General features: G+C 38.5%; 1 protein-coding gene and 1 pseudogene across 1 annotated transcript in view; both read right to left on the bottom strand.

The window, feature by feature from the left end:
- The window catches only part of WDR44 (WD repeat domain 44), a 121,596-nt gene that overhangs the window by 20,764 nt on the left and 80,229 nt on the right, over window positions 1–20,603 (bottom strand). The window contains exons 11-13 of the mRNA XM_036270799.1: window positions 19,270–19,408; window positions 17,955–18,019; window positions 3,144–3,257 (exon numbers count right to left, since the gene is read on the bottom strand). Coding sequence (XP_036126692.1) covers window positions 3,144–3,257; window positions 17,955–18,019; window positions 19,270–19,408 — 318 coding nt within the window. The remainder of the gene's footprint in view (window positions 1–3,143; window positions 3,258–17,954; window positions 18,020–19,269; window positions 19,409–20,603) is intronic.
- LOC118635993 lies at window positions 13,290–16,563 on the bottom strand (annotated as a pseudogene).

The following is a 20,603-nucleotide window of genomic DNA, read 5'->3' as shown; positions in this document are numbered from 1 at the left end:
CAGGTTTTCAATTTCTTGTTCTCGCTCTTCTCCTTCTGGCACCCCCAAGATGCGAATGTTGGCACACTTGAAGGTGTCCCAGAGGCTCCTTACACTATCCTCATTTTTTTGGATTCTTTTTTCTTTTTGCTGTTCTGATTGGGCATTTTTTGCTTCCTTATATTTCAAATCGATGGTTTGCTCCTTGCATTTATGTTCTCTATTATTGAAGCTGTGTAAATTATTCTTTATTTCAGTTAATGCCTCCTTCAATTCTAACTGTGTATCCATGATTTCTGACTGGTCCTTTTTTATGCTCTTGAGGCCCTCCCTAAGTTCACTGAGGTTCTCACTAAGTTCATTGAGAATCCTTATAAGCAGTATTTTGAACTCAGCATCTGTTAGGTTGCTTATCTCCATTTCGCTTAGTTCTTTTCTTGGGGTTTTGTTCTGTTCTTTCATTTGGGACCTGTTTCTTTGTCTCCTCATTTTGGCTGCCTCCCTGTGTTTGTTTCAGTGTATTACTTAACTAGAGGTATGGGGCTAGCTGAGACCAGATGCTGCTCGTTTGAAAGAATTTAGGAAAACCTGAAGCAGGATCCAAGACAGGCCAATCCTATGGTTAAGCAAGTGCCAACAGCTTGGGTGGGCCTGAAAGTTGGGTGGGGCGGGGCCTCAGGGAGTCAGCAGGGCGGGGCTACCAGTGTGAGCCAGGTTGCTGGAGTCCCAGATATGGCGACTGTCTGCTGCCCCTGGGAAGGGCTCACCAAAGGAACAAAGGCCTCTGACATCATGTTTGTCCCAGAGAAAGCCCCCTCTCCAGCCCTCGATCCAGTGCCTAACAACTCAGTTCTTCCCTGTATATCTCTGGCGCCCCTCGAGCTGCCTCCCCTCCGAGCTTAGAGGGAGAGAGTCCGATAAGTCTGTGCGCGGGCCCTTTAGGGAGCTGCCTGGGGCTCCAGCCGCTTCAGCTTCCCTGAGCCTCAGTTCCCACTGGTTTTTCCAGCCAGAAGTTATGGGGACTTCTCTTCCTGGCACTGGAACCCTGAGTGGGGCACCTGGTGTGGGACGGGGACCCCTCAGTCCTCAGGAAGGACCTTCCCAGCCAAGGTAGCCTCCTGATTTTTATCCGCCACACTTGAGTGTGGGACCAGCCCGTTGCGCCGCCGCCCCTCCTACCAGTCTGGATGTGGCTGCTGCTTTAATTCTGTAGTTGTAGGACTTCCATTCAGCTTGATTTCAGGTGGTTTTGAATGATGGTTGTTCTGTAGTTTAGTTGTAACTTTGATGTGGTTGTGGGAGGACGAGATACTGCGTTTACCTATGCTGCCATCTTGACCAGAAGTCTTAATTTATTTTTTAAATTTTATTTTTGTTACAGATGTTTCTCCTTTTATACTCCACTGACACCCTCCTCCCCATCCACCCCCACCCAGTCCACGGCTTTGTTGTCCATGTCCATTGGTTATGCAAACATGCATATAAGTTCTGTGATTTATCTCTTCCCACCCTCCACCCCCCACCACCCCCACTTCTGAGGGTTGTCAGTCTGTACCCTACTTCCATGTTTCTGGGTCTACCCTATTCCTCAGACTGTTATGTTCATTATATTCCATAAATAACTGAGATCATGTGGTATTTGTCTTTGTCTGCTTGGCTTGTTTCACTTAGGATAATACTTTCCAGGTCCCTCCATGTTGTCCCAAAGGATAAGAGATCTTTCTTTCTTACAGCTGCATAGTACTCCATTGTGTATATGTACCACAGCTTTTTTATCCATTCATCTACTGATGGAAATTTGGGCTTTTTTCAAATCTTAGCTATTGTAAATAGTGCTGCTATGAACATGTGGGTACATATATTCTTTCTGATTGGTGTTGCCCTATAGATTTCAAACTTGGCTCCCCTCATTATTGTGTAAGCCAATTCGTTAAAATAAACCTCCTTATGCATGCACATTGTCTTGGTTGTGTTACTTTGGTGGACCCTGACTGACAGTGGTCAGTGCAGAACTAGTTTCTTCCAGTTAGAGTGACAGTTCAGGGGAAAAAAATACTGGTTTGCTTTAACAAAATAAAATGAGTGCAAGGTTCCCAATTGTGTGCTTTGTACTTCTTGCTCCAGGTGAATGATTATCAGATTAAGGACATTTTAGATTTCCATCTTCTGACAACTCAGTCAGATTTTACACAGGGTAGGAAAGGAGTACAAAGACACAATTAGGTTCAGTTTAAAACCAGACTACAAGGTGAGGCCAAAGCTTGTTCCAGGATGTAGAGAAAGGCATTATACGACTGATGGGTCATTAAAAACATCCAGACATCTAAACAAGTATAATAGGAGCAGCAATTCATAAATGGAGTGCTTCAAAGCTGGAGCTCAGAGAAAGCGTGACTTGCCAATATATTCAAGCGACATCTTTGTGGTGCATGAGGTTCTCCTGATATAGTTAAAATATATGGGCATCACTGGTATCCCTCATAGTATTTTGTTAACTCAGTTGACTTTTTTCAATTTAAGGCTTTTAAATATTATTCCTTGCCCCAAATTCTTAATATATTTTAGATTCTGATTACTGACAAATTTCAATACAAAGAAAGTGAAAGGTATCAGGCAAAATTAAAAAACTGCTTCCTGCTTCAAAGAACCTAAATCAAATTTAAAATATCTCTTTTACTTTTCACAAAACTTCAAAAATATCTGATCAGTGGCAAAACAGACTCTCTGCTTCTGAAATAATTGTATTCTAAGGGAAAAAAATCACAAAATTATGATTTATCATAGATTCCTAGAATGTAATTGTTAAACCTAAATTAATAATTTCACAAACGTAACAGATTAGCCCCAGAGCAGTCTTAAATAGATCAGACTTCACCTTTGCAGTTGAAGTCATATCCATTTTGCTGAGGATACTTTGCAAAATTATAAGAGGGAAAAGGTACGGTATATAAACAGATCCAGATAGAGGTTGGTAAATTATATGAACATTTTCTTATGAGCCTAATGCGATGTCTTTTTAAAAAAATTTCAATTATATAGCGCCCACAAAGTATATATGAACATTCAAACACTTGACAGTGTGACAATCATATAAATAAAACATGTTTTTATCCTATAGTAATAGTTACACAGACTAATACACAATACAAATAAAAATTTCCTACTTTAGACCATGAAAGATCAAGGAGATCAGCAGTATGTCCTTTATATTTGCAAAATGGCCGTTGTCGAAATGGTGCATTTTTATCATCGGGATCTTCATCAGCTCCACTGCATACCTATTTAGACATAGACAAATGTTAAAACTAGCAAAATGAAAGCTTCATACTCTTCCCACCCCATCTGTTCTCTCATTTTGTATGATGCCTGATTGAAATCTTGATCCATCAACAGCAAACACTCCTTTACGCTGGACCTGCTATATATCACCTCTTTACCTCCTTGACCTAACAAATAACAAACCAGGATCATTAACTGAAAAACACTGTGCTATCTCAATCTTTTCACTTCCTAACAGAGTCCTTACTTTGTCCTTTTCTGAGCATCTGTTACTTCAGGGGAGGTAGGAGCCAGCACCAGGGGGTGATCTTGATCGGTCTAAGTTAATCAAGACAAGCTCATTCCCTGTCCCAGTGATGACTGGTTTAGGCATGGGCACATGCTACATAATTTTCCATTAGACATGAGGAAAAGTTTACTGGGGAGAGAGTAGGGGCAGGCTCTAAAACGATTTAATCATTCTTAAGAAGGGCGTATTAAAAGAGAACTTCTGCCCTGGCCATTTTGGCTCAGAGGTTGAGCGTCGGCCTGGAGACCAGAGTCCAGGGTTTGGTTCCTGCTAGGGGCACGTACCACCAATAAATAAATAAATAAATAAATAAGTAAGTAAGTAAGTAAGTAAAATAAAATAAAATAAATAAAAGACCTTCTTTTTTCCTGCCTCCAAACATTGTTGTGTCATGTGACATCTAAGAGTGTAGTAATCATCGTAGGACCAGTAGGGAAACCAACCCAAGAGAACAGATAAAGAATAGCAAAGCAGAAATATGGTAGGACTCTGTGTCCTTGATGATACCACTGAGGTGCTGAATTAGCCCCCCTGGAACCGCCTTACCTCCAGACTCGCTTCCTCATTGTTTAAGCCATTTTCAGTTGGAGTTCTGTTATTTGAAGTCAAAAGCATCTGACAGAGGTAGGTGAATAATAATGCCATTCTTTTGTGCCTTGCATTTAGTTTACAACACGCTTTTGTATGCATAATCTGAATGAATCCTAACAACTCTAAGAGGCAGGTATTAACATTACGAAGATAGAAAGATTTTAAAAAATTGAGGCTAAAAGAGGTTAAAATAACTTATTGAAGGTCATACGGGCCCAGCTGGTGTGGCTCAGTGGTTGAGCATTGACCCATGAACCAAGGTCACCAGTTTGATTCCCGGTCAGGGCACATGCCCAGGTTGTGGGTCCAACCCCCAGTGGGGGGCATGCAGGGGGCAGCCAATTGATGTTCTCTCTCATGGATGTTTCTGTCTCTCTCTCCCTCTTCCTTCCACTCTCTCTAAAATCAATGAAGGAAAAAAAAAAAAAGGGTTACATGGCCACCTGCAAACAGCAGAACCAAAGCAGAAATACAAGTCATTTAACATCAAGTTCAGAGATTGTTCCTTAAATTTTTAGAGGATGTTAGCATGAGCAAAAAATATGGAATGTTAGCTAAGCCTTGCATATTTCGGAAAGGGTAGGTAGGAAATGAGGATGGTGAGAAAAGTATATGGAGATACTGTAGGGGATTAGGGCAGAAAAGTACATTGAGACCAGATCATAAAGAGCCTTGAATTTGTGTCTTAAAAGTTCAGATATTCTTTTTTATAAATTGATTTTAGAGAGAGAGAGAAGAAGGGAGAAAGGGAGAAAAGGAGAGGGAGGGGGAAATGAGGGGGGGAATGAGGGAGAGGGAGGGAGAGGGAGAGAGAGGGAGGGTGGGGGGGGAGAGAGAGAGAGAGAGAGAGAGAGAGAGAGAGAGAGAGAGAGAAACATTTACGTGTTGTTCCAGCTATTCATGCATTCATTGGTTGATTCTTGCAGGTGCCCTGACTGGGGATTGAACACCCAACCTTGGCATATTAGGATGATGCTCTAACCAACTGAGCTACCCAGCCAGGGTAAAAGTTCAGACATTCTAATGCAATGGAGAGCCAACAAGTTTCTGAAAATAAAAAATAACATGATCTGACTAGGGCTTCAGAAAAAGAATGCTGGGCAATAGTATAAAAAATTATTTTGAGAAAGAGAATGGAGGCAAGAAAAGCTCTCAGTAAGTTTATGTAAGAATAATGAGGGCTTGAAGTAGGACAGTGGGCATGAGGACATATTAAAAACTACCAATAGTATTTGTTTAGAACTTTACAATGATTAAAAACATCTTCATGTCCACTGTGGAGATCGACCAGCAACACAAATGCCCTCACCTTTGGCCAAATACTACTAATCCTAGATGACTACAGCTACTTCCCCTAATTTTGCTGCCAGCCCAGGGAGCACTGCTGGAGGACATAGAAAGAGGCTTACACAATTACATCAAATTCAGCCTTAAAAAAAAATCATTTACATTTCATTAACTCCTTAACACATTTCCTCTAGCAGTGATTCCAGGTCTCTTTTTCCTCTTTAAATAATCCATTTTCTTCTCTCTATACCTACCCTTTTTTCAAAGTATTGAATGTTTTTTAGATTATAAAATAATACATGCTAACTGTAGAAACTTCAGAAAAAACCTAGAAAGTAGGAAAATTAAAATTAAAACTACCCACAATCTGCTAATATTTTTTATTATCTTCAGTCTTCTTAAAAAAAAAAAAACATAACTGAAATCATATTATATACATGATTCAGTATCTTCCTTTTTATTATATCGTGAATGTTTTCTGTAGTCCACTCTTTGAAAACATTTACTAAGCTACATATGAATGTACCATAATTTAATCATTCTCCAATATAGTGGTCATTCAAACATTTCCTTTTTTTTTTTTTGCTAATATAAATAGCAATTCAATGAATAATCTGGAACATTAATCTTTATCCCTATTTGATTTTTTAAAAATCCTAATATAAGGGGTATTACCTGATCAAAAAGGTTTAAGCCAAGACTTTTATAGTATCTTCTGTTGTTTAATAACATCAGGTAAGTTTATTAAAATTTTTAAAAAATACATAAGTATAAAGTATTAAATAAAAATGACTGAAAATTCTACCACCTAGCGTTAACTACTAGAAATAATTTAGCTTTTTATCTATAAATATTTATAGATAGTTCAGTCAAAATTGGGATATTTTATCCAATTTTTTATTCTGCTTTTTTCACTTTACACTTTATTTTGAAGATTTTTAATGCCATTAAATAGTCTTTGAAAACAATTTAAGGACAGAATAATATTCTGTGTGGGCTATAACATGGTTTTTATTTTCCAACTGTTAAATATATAACTTGTTCAAATTTTAGCTATTATGAGGACACTAAGATAAAAATTCTTTAAAAAAAATTTGTTTATTGCTTTTAGGGAGAGAGAGGAAGGGAGAGTGAGAGAGCGACAGAAACATCAATGAGAGAGAACATCGATTGGTCACCTCCTGCATGCCCTCCACTGGGGATCAGGCCCACAACCTGGGCATGTGTCCTGATTGGGAATTGAACTGGTGACCTCTTGGTGCATGGGTCGAGGCTCAAGCACTAAGCCACACAGGCTGGGCAGATAAAAATTCTTTTACTTACATCTTTGGGCATATCTGATTATTTCTTTTTTTTAAAATGTTTTTATTGACTTTAGAGAGAGAGGAAGGGAGAGAAAAAGAGAGAGAGAAATCTCGATGCTAGAAAGAAACATGAAGAGATTGCCTCTCATGCACCCCCACTGGGGACCGAACAGGCGGGCATGTGCCCTGACCGGGAACTGAACCAGCAACCTTTTGATGCACAGGACAACGCACAACAAACTGAGCCACACTGGTCAGGGCTGATTATTTATTTTAATAAATTTTTAAAGGTAGAATTATTAAAGACAGAATTACTAAATAAAATATATTTTATCTAATCTACATATCTCTGTAAATAGCTATCTATATCTAGAGATATCTTTATATCTCTATATAAATATTTATATATATAAATATACATAAAACTTTATTATAGACATTTCAAAAATACATAGAAGTAGAGAAAATATAGTAAACAGTATAATGAACACCACACATCCATCACCTACTTTAATGATCATCAACATTTTACTAATTTTGTTTGATCAATCCTCTCACTTTTATGTATTTGCTTACTCTTGCTGGAGCATGTAAAGCAAGACCTGAACACCACTGATTTTATTAGTAAAAACTCTATATGTATCTCTAGTTAATATGCTCTCTTTTAAATATAACTATAATGTCATTATCACACCTAAAAATACAATTTGTATCATCTAATATCTTATCCATATTAAAATATCCTGATTATCTAAAAATGTCATTTTAAAGTTGGAGTGCTATGAAAAGTTGTAAGCCTATATATATTAGATAGAGTGGAAGGGAGGGAGGGAGAGAGATCAATGTGAGTGAGACACATCGATTAGTTGCCTCTCACATGACCCTGAACAGGACTGAGATCAAACCTGCAACCCAGGTAGGAGTCGAGACTGTCTGCAGGCTGACACTCTAACCGTTGAGCCAAACTGGCCAGGGCAAGCCTTTTGGTATTTATTAGCACCTGTTAATATTAGTTACTTGATATACCAAAATAAATGACATTTCCTATTCTCGGTAGTGTATTTAAAATGCAGAATGAGCCTTTTAACATTCTCAGATTATGTCATTCTCTGTTTTAAAACCCTCCAGTAGATTCCATCTTTCTCAAAACAATAGCCAAAGTCCTTGCAATAGCCTACATTTTTTTTGGTATGTGCCCCTAGTGGGAACCGAACCTGGGACTCTCTGGTCTGCAGGCCAACGCTCCAACTGCTGAGCCAAACTGGCCAGGGCAATGGCCTACAATTTTTGACTGCTCCATCCACAACTATTTCTGTGACTTCATTTTCGATTACTCTCCACCTCACTCATTGGCTCCAGCTACCCAGGCCTCAATGCTGTTTCTTTGACACACAAGAATTCCTGTCTTATAGCAGTTTTACTTGCTGTTCAATCCACCTAGAACACTCTTCTCCAAATAGCCATATGATCACTCTCTCACCTCCTTCAGATTTTTCTCACATGACCTCTTGGTGAAGCTTTGCTTGTCCACCTTATCTACCCCCAGATACTCCACTTTATCTGCTTTATTTTCTCCATGAAATTTATCACCTTCTAATACATTATAAAACTTACTGATTTTTCTGTCTCCATCACTAGAATTTAAACTTCATAACAACAGCTATTTGTATCTCTTTTGTTCAATATTATATCCCCAATTCTGAGAGCTGTGATTAATACATAGTAGGTACTCAATAAATATTTGTGGACTAAATGAAGACACAGTGTCAGACCTTAAGAAGCCAACTAGAAGACCATAATGGTAAAGAGCATAAGCTCTAGAGACACATCAGAGCTGGGTTCTAATTCTGACGCTATATCTATCAACTGCGTGAAATTGGTGAGTTATTTAAAATCTCCTTCGCCTTCTTTCCTTCATCTATAAAACAGAGTTCTTTTCAAAAATATCTCTACTAAAAAAGCCTTCGACAAAATCCAGCATCGATTTCTGATAAAAACGCTCAGCAATCTGGGAATAGAGGGATCATATCTAGACATAATAAAGGCCATATATGAAAGACCTACAGCCAACATCATACTCAATGGGCAAAAACTAAAAGCATTTCCCTTAAGAACGGGAACAAGGCAAGGATGCCCACTTTCACCACTCTTATTTAACATAGTACTGAAAGTCGTAGCCACAGCAACCAGGAAGAAAAAATAAAAGGGATCCAAATTGGAAAGGAGGAAGTGAAATTGTCATTATTTGCAGATGACATGATACTATACATAGAAAATCCCAAAGACTCCATCAAAAATTTACTAGACTTAATAAATGAATTTGGCAAAGTAGCAGGATACAAAATTAATGTCAAGAAATCGATGGCATTCTTATACACCAAGGATGAACTCACAGAAAGAGAAACTAAGAAAACAATCCCATTTACCATTGCGGCAAAAAAATTAAGATACCTAGGAATGAACATAACCAAAGAAATAAAGGACCTATTTGCAGAAAACTACAGGACATTGAAAAAAGAAATAGAGGAAGATATAAAAAAGTGGAAGCACATACACTATTCATGGATTGGGAGAATTACATCATTAAAATGTCCATACTACCCAAAGCAATCTATAGATTCAATGCAATCCCCATCAAAATACCAATGACATACTTCACAGAATTAGAACAAGTACTTCAAAAGTTCATATGGAACCAAGAAAGACCTCGAATAGCCAGAGCAATCTTGAAAAGGAAGAACAAAGCTGGAGGAATTACATTACCAGAGTTCAGGTTATACTACAAAGCCACTGTAATCAAAACAGCCTGGTACTGGCACAAGAACAGGCAGATAGACCAGTGGAACAGAACAGAGAACCCAGAAATGGACCCAAGGCAATATGCTCAATTAATATTTGACAAAGGTGGCAAGAGCATACAGTGGAGTAAGGACGGCCTCTTTAATAAACGGTGCTGGGAAAATTGGACAGCTACATGCAGAAAAATGAAACTAGACCATCAACTTACACCCCACACAAGAATAAACTCAAAATAGATAAAAGACTTAAATGTGACTCATGAATCCATAAAAATCCTAGAAGAAACTGTAGGCAACAAAATTTTGGACATCATACGCAGCAGAATTTTCACTGATACATCACCTAAGGCAATAGAAACAAAGGAGAAAATGAACACATGGGACTACATCAAACTCAAAAGCTTCTGCACAGCGAAAGATACAATCATCAAAACGGAAAGGCAACCCACTGTATGGGAGAGCATAACTGCGAATGATATATCAGATAAGGGGTTAATTTCCAATATATATAGAGTGCTCATGCAACTCAAGAAAAGGAAGACAAAGAACCCAATTAAAAAACGGTCAGAGGAACTAAATAGACACCTCTCCAAACAGAACATACAAATGGCTAAGAGACATATGAAGAAATGCTCATCATCACTAATTACCAGAGAGATGCAAATTAAAACAACAATGAGGTATCACCTCACACCTGTCAGAAGGGCCGCCATCAACAAATCATCAAACATCAAGTGTTGGCGAGGGTGTGGAGAAAAGGGGACTCTAGTACACTGCTGGTGGGAATGCAGACTCGTGCAGCCACTATGGAAAACAACATGGTGTTTCTTCAAAAAATTAAAAATTGAACCTCCATTTAACCCAGTGATCCCACTTCTAGGAATATACCCTAAGAAGCCTGAAACACCAATCAGAAAGAATATATGTACCCCCATGTTTGTAGCATCACTATTTACAGTAGCTAAGATCTGGAAACAGCCCAAGTGCTCATCAGTAGAGCGAATGGATAAAAAAGCTGTGGTACATATACACAATGGAGTACTACGCAGCTGTAAGAAAGGAAGATCTCTTGTCCTTTGAGACTACATGGAGGGACCTGGAGAGTATCATCCTGAGTGAGGCAAGGCAAACAGAGAAGGACAAGTATCATATGATCTCACTTATTTGTGGAATATAATGAACATAACAGTCTCAGGAATAGGGTAGTCGCAGAGACGTGGAGGTGGGGTACAGACTGACAATCCCCAGAAGAGGGGATGGTGGGGGAGAGATAAACCACAGAACTTATATGCATGTATGCATGAAGAGCGGACATGGACAACAAACTGGGGACAGGGCGGGGAGGGAGGGGGAAGGGGGAATCAGTAGTGGAAAAAGGAGAAACATCTGTAACAAAAATTAATTAATAAAATAAATCTGATCCAAAAATATATATAAATAAATAAAAAATAAAAATATCTCACAACAGTATCAGGACTGCTGTGAAGTTACATGAGATAAGACATAAAATGAACTTTTAGCAAAGTACATGGCACATCATAAGGACACATAAAATGTTAGCTGTTGTTACATAAATTGATATAGTATAGTAAGTGCGTTTAATAGAAATATGGGCCAAGTACAGTGGGAACAATGAGGGGAGCATATGAGCTACTATGCATTAAGTGAAGCAAGGAGTGCTTCAGCGAGAACTGACTCTGAAATGAATTTACTAGGCAAAGGGGAACAGCATATGTAAATACGTGGAATCCACAAAGGATTCAACATTTTTGTTGCAGCAACAATGAACTGAGTAGCTCAGAACACAAGGTTTGTGAGAAAGAATGGTGGGAAAAAGCAATGAGAGCTGAGGTCAGGATGATCTCTGAAAGGCTGAGTCAAACTAAGAAATTTGGCCTTGATTCTAGAGAAAAAAAAAAAGAGCCAAAAGGAGTGCTTAAACAGGACAGTAACATGATCAGATTTGTTTTACAGGAAAGTAATTCTGCTGGCAGTATGGATGAAAGACTGGAATCTGGGAAAAGAGCTCTAATGGTCCAGGTAAGAGATGAAGCCTGGATTACAGCAATGGAAATGAAAGGAATGGCCAGATTCCAAAGACGTTTCTGAGTTCCAGAAACTCAGTGGGCAGGATGTGGTAAATGAGCAGACACTGAAGGGAGGGAAGAAAATAAAAAGTAATAGCAGTTTCTAAATCAGGAGATGGAATGGGTATTAAACAATGAACTGACATCAAGTACAGTGTCAAAGGAGTGGTTTTCTTGGGAAAATGATACATACTTAATGTTTGGGCATATATTATCATTATTGATATCTGTCTTCCCTCATGCATACCAGTACTTGGCATGAATTGTCCACTGAATCTTTATATTTTCAGTGCCTAACACATTGTTGACTAAACCAAGTAAAAACCAATGCATATTTTATTTTATTTTTTTATTCTCATCCGAGGACATTTTTCCATTTTTTTTTAAAATTCAGATAGAGTGGGAGGGAGAGAGGGAAAAACATTGATGTGAAAGGGACACGTTGAGTGGCTGCCACCCGCACGACCCAACCAGGGCCGGGGACAAACTGTAATCCACGTACATGACCTTAGTGGGAACCAAACCCCGGTCTCTCTGGACTGCAGGCCGACGCTCTAACCGCGGAGCCAAACTGGCCAGGGCAAAACCAATGCATATTTTAAATAAAATGCTGCTGCATATGTAGAATTTCACAAAAATTACCTCTCATTCCTTTACAGTTAATTCCCTTCTTCTCCAAGTTTTTGATTGTACTGATCTTGAAGGTGATCAGAACAATCACCTCAAAATATGCTCCCCTTTGGATAAGAATTATTTTGAACTGAAGGCAACTTAGAAGAAACAGACATAAGAAAGTCTCTGCTGCCCGGCTGGTGTGGCTCAGTGGTTAAGTGTCACCCCATGTACCAAGAGGTTGCCGGTTTGATTCCCAGTCAGGGCATGTGCCCAGATGTGGGCCAAATACCCAGTGGAGGGGCAAGCAGGAGGTGGCCAATCAATGTTCTCTCTCATCAATGTTTCTATCTCTCTCTCTCCCCCTCTCCCTTCCTTTCTCTATAAAATCAATAAAGGAAAAAAACCCACTAATATACAGAGACTTAAAAACAAAACAAAAGTAAGTCTCTACCCTCCCCCTTTCGACCTGAAAGAGGAGCATAAAATTCCCTTTGTGAAGGTGTCTTCCCCTCACCTCTCCTTTACTAAAAAGGGGAGAATGAATCTTATCTCTGGAAATAGGTTCAGTCTGCATAAATAGGACTTTACTAAATAACTCTTATCTTCTATTAGTTTCCTCTAATATATTTGCCTTCAACAATTTACCACTGCTAAAAGCCTAAATCCCCTTTTTCTTTGTCTTTTCCATCTCCACAGACTTATTACTCTTTGTTAAAATTATATATATGCCCCTGGGTTTAACTGTTTCTTAGAGTCTGTCCTACTTTTTTAAATTTTTTTTTCTTTATTGCTTTTTCGAGAGAGAGAGAAGGGAGAGGGAGAGAAAGAAACATTGATGAGAGAGAACATCGATTGGCTGCCTCCTGCACGTCCCCCACTGGGGATCGGGCTCACAACTTGGGCATCTACCCTGACCAGGAATCAAACCAGGACCTCTTGGTGCGTGGGTCAATGTTCAACCATTGAGCCACACTGGCTGGGCAGTCCTACTTTTCTATGAAGGCCTCCATATGCATTTCTTTCTGTTTTTTTTTTTTTTCTAAGAGAAATGTGTTTAATGCTAAAGCTTAGCACACTCCAGCACCAGGCATGCCTGGAGTCGAAGCAGCAGGAATGGGTAGGTGACCCCCATGGAGCTTCCCATGGTGAAGATGAGGAAGGTGACCATCAAACAGAAGAGCCCCATGACCTCAGATAGGACAAAGCCCAGAATGGCATAGGAGAAGAACTGCTGCTTAAGAGATGGGTTTCTCTCAAAGGATAAGAGATCTTTTTTTTCTTACAGCTGCATAGTACTCCATTGTGTATACATAAATCCCCAGAAGAGGGGGTGGGCGTGGGGGTGGGGGAGATAAATCACAGAACTTATATGCAGGTATGCATGAACAATGGACATGGACAACAAAGCTGGAGACAGGCGGAGAGGAGGGGGAAATCAGTAGGGGAAAAAGGAGAAACATCTGTAACAAAAATAAATAAATTAATTTAAAAAAAAGATAGATGGGTTCCTGGCATAGCCAGTGATCAAACTGCCAAACGCTGTTTCATTTCTGGCCTCTGAACCAGTCCTACCCACTATGGCAGCCCCAACACCAATAAACTTGGCTGCTGTGTCAGTGTCCTAGAAGACAACACTGGTCTGGAACTCCTGTCTGGCCACCTGGAGTGGGCAGCGGCTGTAGGAAGGCCATTCAGATGGGATGTCTGGCCTATTCAGGAAGGAGGCTGATGCAAGCCTGACTAGACCCCAGTACAACAGTGGATCAGAGTTGGAGGAATGAGTAGTGCTCTATAGTCTGCATTTTTTCAATCTCCCAGCTTTAGCTCTAGGCCATACAATTTCTCCTGTTAATCTGTCCTCTGTCAGGTTATTTTGTAGATCCCAGCTGGAGAACCTAAGAGGGTAGAATAACTTTTTCCCTTCCCTACAACCTACTCTCAAAAATTCTAAGCAGAAGTTAAATGCTATAACACCATAACAGATGTTCCAATAATAAAACCCACCAAAAATAGATTTACCCAAGAAAAGCATTAATTTTAGGTAAACCGCATACTTACAACTTCTACTGTTGAGAAGAAATTTTATAAGTCTGTAGCATAATGGAGTAAACTATGCATGCCACTCTTCCTTTCTGCCTTACATTTACTTAGGCACTTTTGGAAATAAACAAAAACAGAGAGTATAACAGCCAGAATCCTAGGCTTGGCATGACCAATGAGGAGGTGAAAGATTTAGTGTGTGTCATTCTGTAGGCCTAACTTGTACAACAGGCACTTTCAGATATTCATTTTACATGAATGCTAAGAGGACAAGAGTGAGAATGTAGTTCAAAAGAGATATAACATATCACTATCATGAGAAAAAAAGAACACACACATCAAGAAAATAAACTCCATTGTGCTTACTGTGCCTCACTGCAGCTAGCACTAGGATCAAAGATAACAACCAATACTGAACTCCAAAGGCATATGAAATAGAATAGAGGCTTCTTTTAACTGTCCCAATAAAATGACAGAAATGAACGAAACACCAAACAATCTTTTCCTGAAAACAATAGACAGAAATGATACTCAACTACTCCAGGAAACAACAACAACAAAAAACATAGTATTCCAGGGGGGTCATTACATTCTGCATCAAAGAACTACTATGCTCCTCATTTTAAAGGCCTTATATACAAACAAAATTGGGAGTTACACAGGGTTTTTTTTGTGGGGAGGCATGGATGAGAGTAGTTAAAAATCTGTAAGCATTGTTGAAATAAACATAACACAAGATGGTACAAATAGTCCCTGTTTTTAATAGAAACCAATGACTGAGAACTTTATGGTGAATTAAACTAATGTAAGCAATCCTTTTCCCTAAAGCAAAGCAGTTAACATTTTCTCCACTACATTAGTCAGTGAAGGTTTTCTAGAGGAAGTAGGCCTTGAAGAATGGGGAAGCTTGAAATAGAAAGAAAGGAGATTGCAGGCATCCAGATAAGGGAAATAGGAATGAAGGCACAGAAGCAGGAATTCAACACTGATTCTGGCTTACCACAGTTAGGCATGGGGTTAGGTTCCAAGGACACAAAGATCTGTGAAGTACAGTTCTTTGCCTTAAATCAGCCCAGAGCCTAGCCAGTGAGACAAATTGCCAAGAAAGACATGGTGATATCAATGTCAAAGTACATATGATTTCGGTTAGAACACAAACGAAGAACAATTTTGCATGCTTGATTCAGGGAAAATAAAAAGAGGTAACATATTTGAACTGAATCTTGAAGGACTCTGAGTTGGGCTTTGCCCTACAAGGAAATGTGACAGGAAGGGCATTCCTAGCAAATCAAACAGCATGGGCATAGACGTGAAAGTGAATGTTTAGGGTACAGATCTACATCTAGGCAAGGCAAATAGGATGCACGGGTACTAGGGAATTAGAACTGAGTTAAAAAGATGAGGCAATATCAGGAAGGACCTTATTTTGTAGGTTATAAGGAACCATCAGAAGATTTTAAAGCACAAAATAGCACTGTTAGATCTGTACCTTGCAAAAAAATTGCTGGTGGCAGTGTAGAGAATTAATGGACTTGGGATCAGAGAAAGAAAAACCAATTAGGAGGGTACAACATATATTTAAATTAGTATCATGAATACGAAGGGCCTAGATGATGTGAATGGCAGTGGGAGATAAGGGGACAGATTCCATGGGCATTTGTAGGTGGAGGTAAAATGGATGGGAATTTTTAACTACTGTGATATGTAGATATATAGAGTGTTTCTGACTGAATTAAAAAGATAACTTATGGATGTTGATGCCATTAAAGAAGATTCAAAAGAGAGAAGAAGGGTTGTATGTAGATAATTAAAATATATTGGTGAATGACCATCAACATCTATTCAGTTACTCAAGCCTGACACCTGGGAATTCATCCCGGGATACTCACTTACTAGTCAGTCAGCAAGTCCTAGAGATCCCACTTCTTTCACATCTCTTGAATTCAGCTCATCTTTATGGTTTCTAGATCCACTGCTATCATAATTTGTCATGAACCAAGTTCCCATTTCTCTCCTGGGTTAACAGCCTCTTAAGTGGTCTCCCTGTCTCTAGACTGCAGCCCCCATCCAATCTAATTAAACATTTTAATTAAACTCCTGATCGAAACCCCTCAAAGCATCTTCTCCCCTAGTAGCTTGCAGGATAATGTTCAAATGTCTTGGTTTAACACAAAAGGTCATTTAAAATCCCAATCCTGCCTACCTCTCCTACAGCTCTCACCATGTACTCTTTGCTTCTGCCACATGAAATTTCTTGTAGTACTTTTAACAAGCCATGCTGTTTCAGCCTCCATGCCTTTGTACTTGCCATCTGCTCTGAAATGCCCCTTCCTTCCTTTTCTCATATAGTTAATACCTAGCTCAAACATCAAAGCCTCCAGGAGCTTGTCCTGACACCCTGATTCACAAGGCTAACTCCTATACTTATGTAGTACCTTCTGTAGCATATTACCACCCAATACTACGACTGTGGATATATCTATTTCACTGGTCAGCAAGGTCCTTGAGGCCACAGGAAATGTCCCATTTGACTTTGCAGAATCTATCAGTGTCTGGCACATAGACCAGGCACTCAGAAAACATTTGTTGAGGGAGTTGTTTTAGACCTATTAATTGATTGAAGAATATGTAGGTGGAGAGATTATATATATATATATATAATATATATATATATATATATATATTTATGGATTATATATATTATGTGTGTGTGTGTGTGTGTGTGTGTGTGTGTGTGTATATATATATATATATATATATATAAAAAATTATGTGAAAAGGGCAGCATGGACAATAAGATCTCATTCTTGTTTAAAAAACATAAAGCTGTTGAAAGGAAATGAGAATTATGGAGCTAAAGCCAGTTCAGGACTAGAGGCAGTGAGTGAATAAGTCAATTGAGAATGGCCAAGGACAGAACCCTGAGAAATAGAAACATTTAAGGGGGTGGAAGAGGAAGAGGCAGCAGGGATATAGGAAGAGAACAAGGGAAACCATAACCATAGAAAGCTGAGAGGAGTATGTTTAAAGTGGGAAAAAATTTATGTCAAATACTATAGAGCAAATGAAACTCCAGGACAATACTGCTGAGCAGGTGGACATGTTAGGTTCTCTTTGTTTATATCATACTTGCCTAGATCAATATACAAGAAGCACATGGGACAGCTTAGAATATTTTATATTCCACTTTTTAGGTTTAAAATTTGTTATATTTAATCTTCCAGCTGAGACCAAATGAAAATCATTTAGATATTTTAAACTACCTAAAACTGTGATAAAGCATTTGTTAAACCAAGAAGATGGAAACATTAAAATATTTCAATATCTGTTTTCTCTCCTTGATTACCTCTTATTCAAGTATCCATTATTATTTTTTTTTAAATATCTAACATGGATTAGAGGGAAAGGGATTTTGTTTTATTTAAGTTTACATTAATATTTTGGTAACTTAAGTAATGTTCATTGTCTGACAACCTTTAAACATCACACTTTCATTTACCAAGTCTAACAGAAGAAATTCTTCTAACACTTCTTAAATTAAGTGCTTTCATACAACTGTAATTTCTGATAAACAATAAGGTACTTATAAAACAAACAAAAAAAGAAAGAAAACAATAAGGTACTTTATGGAAAACAAATCAAATCATAGTATTTAACAATAGTAACTACAAAATAACAAGCATACCCCTGTATCTGTATCAGATTTTGAAGAATTTAGACTTTCCTGAGAAGGTGATGGGGACACACGTCCTGAAAAAACAACATAATGGTAAAAAGGCATGTACATATATACATGCATACAATCAGAAATAATGATACAAAAACACCTAATTAATAGTCATGAAATGTAACATTCTAGAAAAATACATGGGAAGCATTAACTCTTTAGGCACCAAAATATTTGTTTTGATCATTTTTATATAAAATCTTTACAAATGACTTAACCATTTCCCAAATTTAATAAAGTACTACTAAATTCTCATTATACATGATGAATACATTCTTGTTAATCATAACAAGTAGTAAGATGAACAATTAAGGGGCAGAAAGGGTCTAGGATGGGGTCAACACTGAAAATAGTCTTTTTGTTCCAGGCATGACAATAAAAGAAATGTATAGTAAACATTGCTTACTATATTGTCAACTAATTATCATCTTCGATTATGAATTATAACATAATGCAAGAAATACACACAAGGCTCCTAAAGTATGTAGGGCCTCATTTGCCAGTTTAGCAGAGCTTCCTAGATTTCTATATTCCTATAATTGCTGTTTCAACTATACTCCATACTCCTGCCCATGGCCAGCTCTATTCCCCTTTCTCCCATCCCTTAACTTCTCGTTTCCCAGCTTTAATTGATTGCAGGTGGGGGTGGGGTGGGGTAGGGAGGGAGAGGTTTGCGAAGAAAATTTACTGCAGTTAAATAATTACAAGAAAAGAATCCTAAAAACTCAAAGCTCCTATTTACATAAATTCGACATCATTTCCCTGATAACTTACCATGATACATAGATATTTTACATACTTGTAATCACTGTGTACATATGTCATGTTCTAAGGTTTCTATTCCATTTAACCTTTTTTCACATACCCTTTGATGAACAGACGAATCACATTTACTTTCCATGCTATGTTTCCTTAATAATTATTTATTTATTGGATGTATATATTATTCTAATTCTTTTTAGATTAATCAGAATTTCATTTTAACCTAGGAAAGAACTGAAGATTGCCAAGGGAAACCAAATAACTTTGCTCTCATTAGTTGATGAAATTAACTCTGCGCCACACCTGAAAGTCAAAAGCTTTTTGATAGCTTTTTACATTGAGTTTAGATGATTTTTGCTGCTGACTTCTGTTTGACTTTTAGGTTTGTGGCTACTATAGAAAGTAGTGGTTGTTGCAAATGATTGTCAGATAAGAGGACATTTTTATGCCTAAAATGTAAAATTGCTGGTGTCTTTGGATTTTTAAAGCCCACAAACAAGTGAAAAAATACCTTCAGTATTATATTTCATTCGCATATTGTTGAAATAGTCAAAAGCATTTTTTAAGGCCCATATTCTCACTACATTGTCTTGTCCAGCTGAGGCAAGTAACCGGCCACAGTGAGAAAATTTCATGGTCCAAACAGCCCCCTATGAAAACAAAGGAAAGTTTAAAGTTATTTTAAAATTTGAGACATTAAGCCAAAATAAAATAATCATGCCAAACCCTGCCAGTGTGGCTCAGTGTATTGAGCGTCATCCCAGAGACTGAGAGGTCCCGGTTCGATTCCCTGTCAGGGCACATGCCCATGTTGCAGGCTTGATCCCCAGGGCATGCAGGAGGCAGCCAATCGATGTTTTGCTCTCACATCGATGTTTCTACCTCTCTCTTTCTTCCTCTCTAAAAAAATCAATAAAAACATATTTGAAAAAAATCATGCCAAATTATACATACTAAGAAAATGCTCACATTACTAACACCATTTATAGCTAACAGTCCAATGGTGCTGCAATACCACAAAAAGGGACTTTTCAAAGAAAGGCAAGATAACATAGTTGTACTTTGCCATAATATAAACTAACAATTTCAAGAACCCAAACCTTGTTCATATATTAATGGAAATGGGAATTCTGAGGTGGCTGGAAATCTTCAATGTAAAGCACAAATCTTAGTTTGGGATCTCAGTTTCCTAGCTGAACATAAGGGGGAGTAGGATAGGAGGAGGTAGACCCTTCAGCATAGCACCAACAACTCCTGACCAGGGCTGAGGGAAGAGTAAGACCCACCTTAGCAGTGACCCTCATAAAACTGGGCATTTGAAGAAGTGTTGGAATGGTGTGATCTCTTCCTGTTTCTCTCCTAAGAAACAAGGTTTCACAGAATATGGCTAAAATTCCCAGATGAATAGTGAAAACAATGGGGAACACAGAGAGAGAGAGAGAGAGAGAGAGAGAGAGAGAGAGAGAGAGGGAGAGAGAGAGAGAATGTGTGTGTGTATGTTGGGCAAGGATTAAAGAATGTAAACCCTGCCCTCGCCGGTTTGGCTCAGTGGTTAGAGCATTGGCCTGTGGTCCAGAGAGACCTGGGTTCGATTCCCGCTAAGGGCACGTACCTCGGTTGCAGTATGTACCCGGCCCTGGTTGGTCGTGTGGGTGGCAGCCACTCAATGTGTCCCTTTCACGTTGATGTTTCTCTCTCTCTCTCTCCCCCTCCCACTCTACCTGAACAAAAAATAAAAAAATGTCCTCGGGTGAGGATAAAAAAAAAAAAAAAAAGAATGTAAACCCTTAAACTGGAAAGGCCAAATCCTACTACAACAAATACTGTTATAACTACTATTATGAC

The sequence above is a fragment of the Molossus molossus genome, unplaced genomic scaffold, assembly GCF_014108415.1.
Source record: "Molossus molossus isolate mMolMol1 unplaced genomic scaffold, mMolMol1.p scaffold_m16_p_2, whole genome shotgun sequence".
Taxonomy (NCBI): domain Eukaryota; kingdom Metazoa; phylum Chordata; class Mammalia; order Chiroptera; family Molossidae; genus Molossus; species Molossus molossus.
The sequence above is the reverse complement of the archived record's forward strand: the minus strand, read 5'-3'. Positions and strand labels throughout refer to the sequence as shown.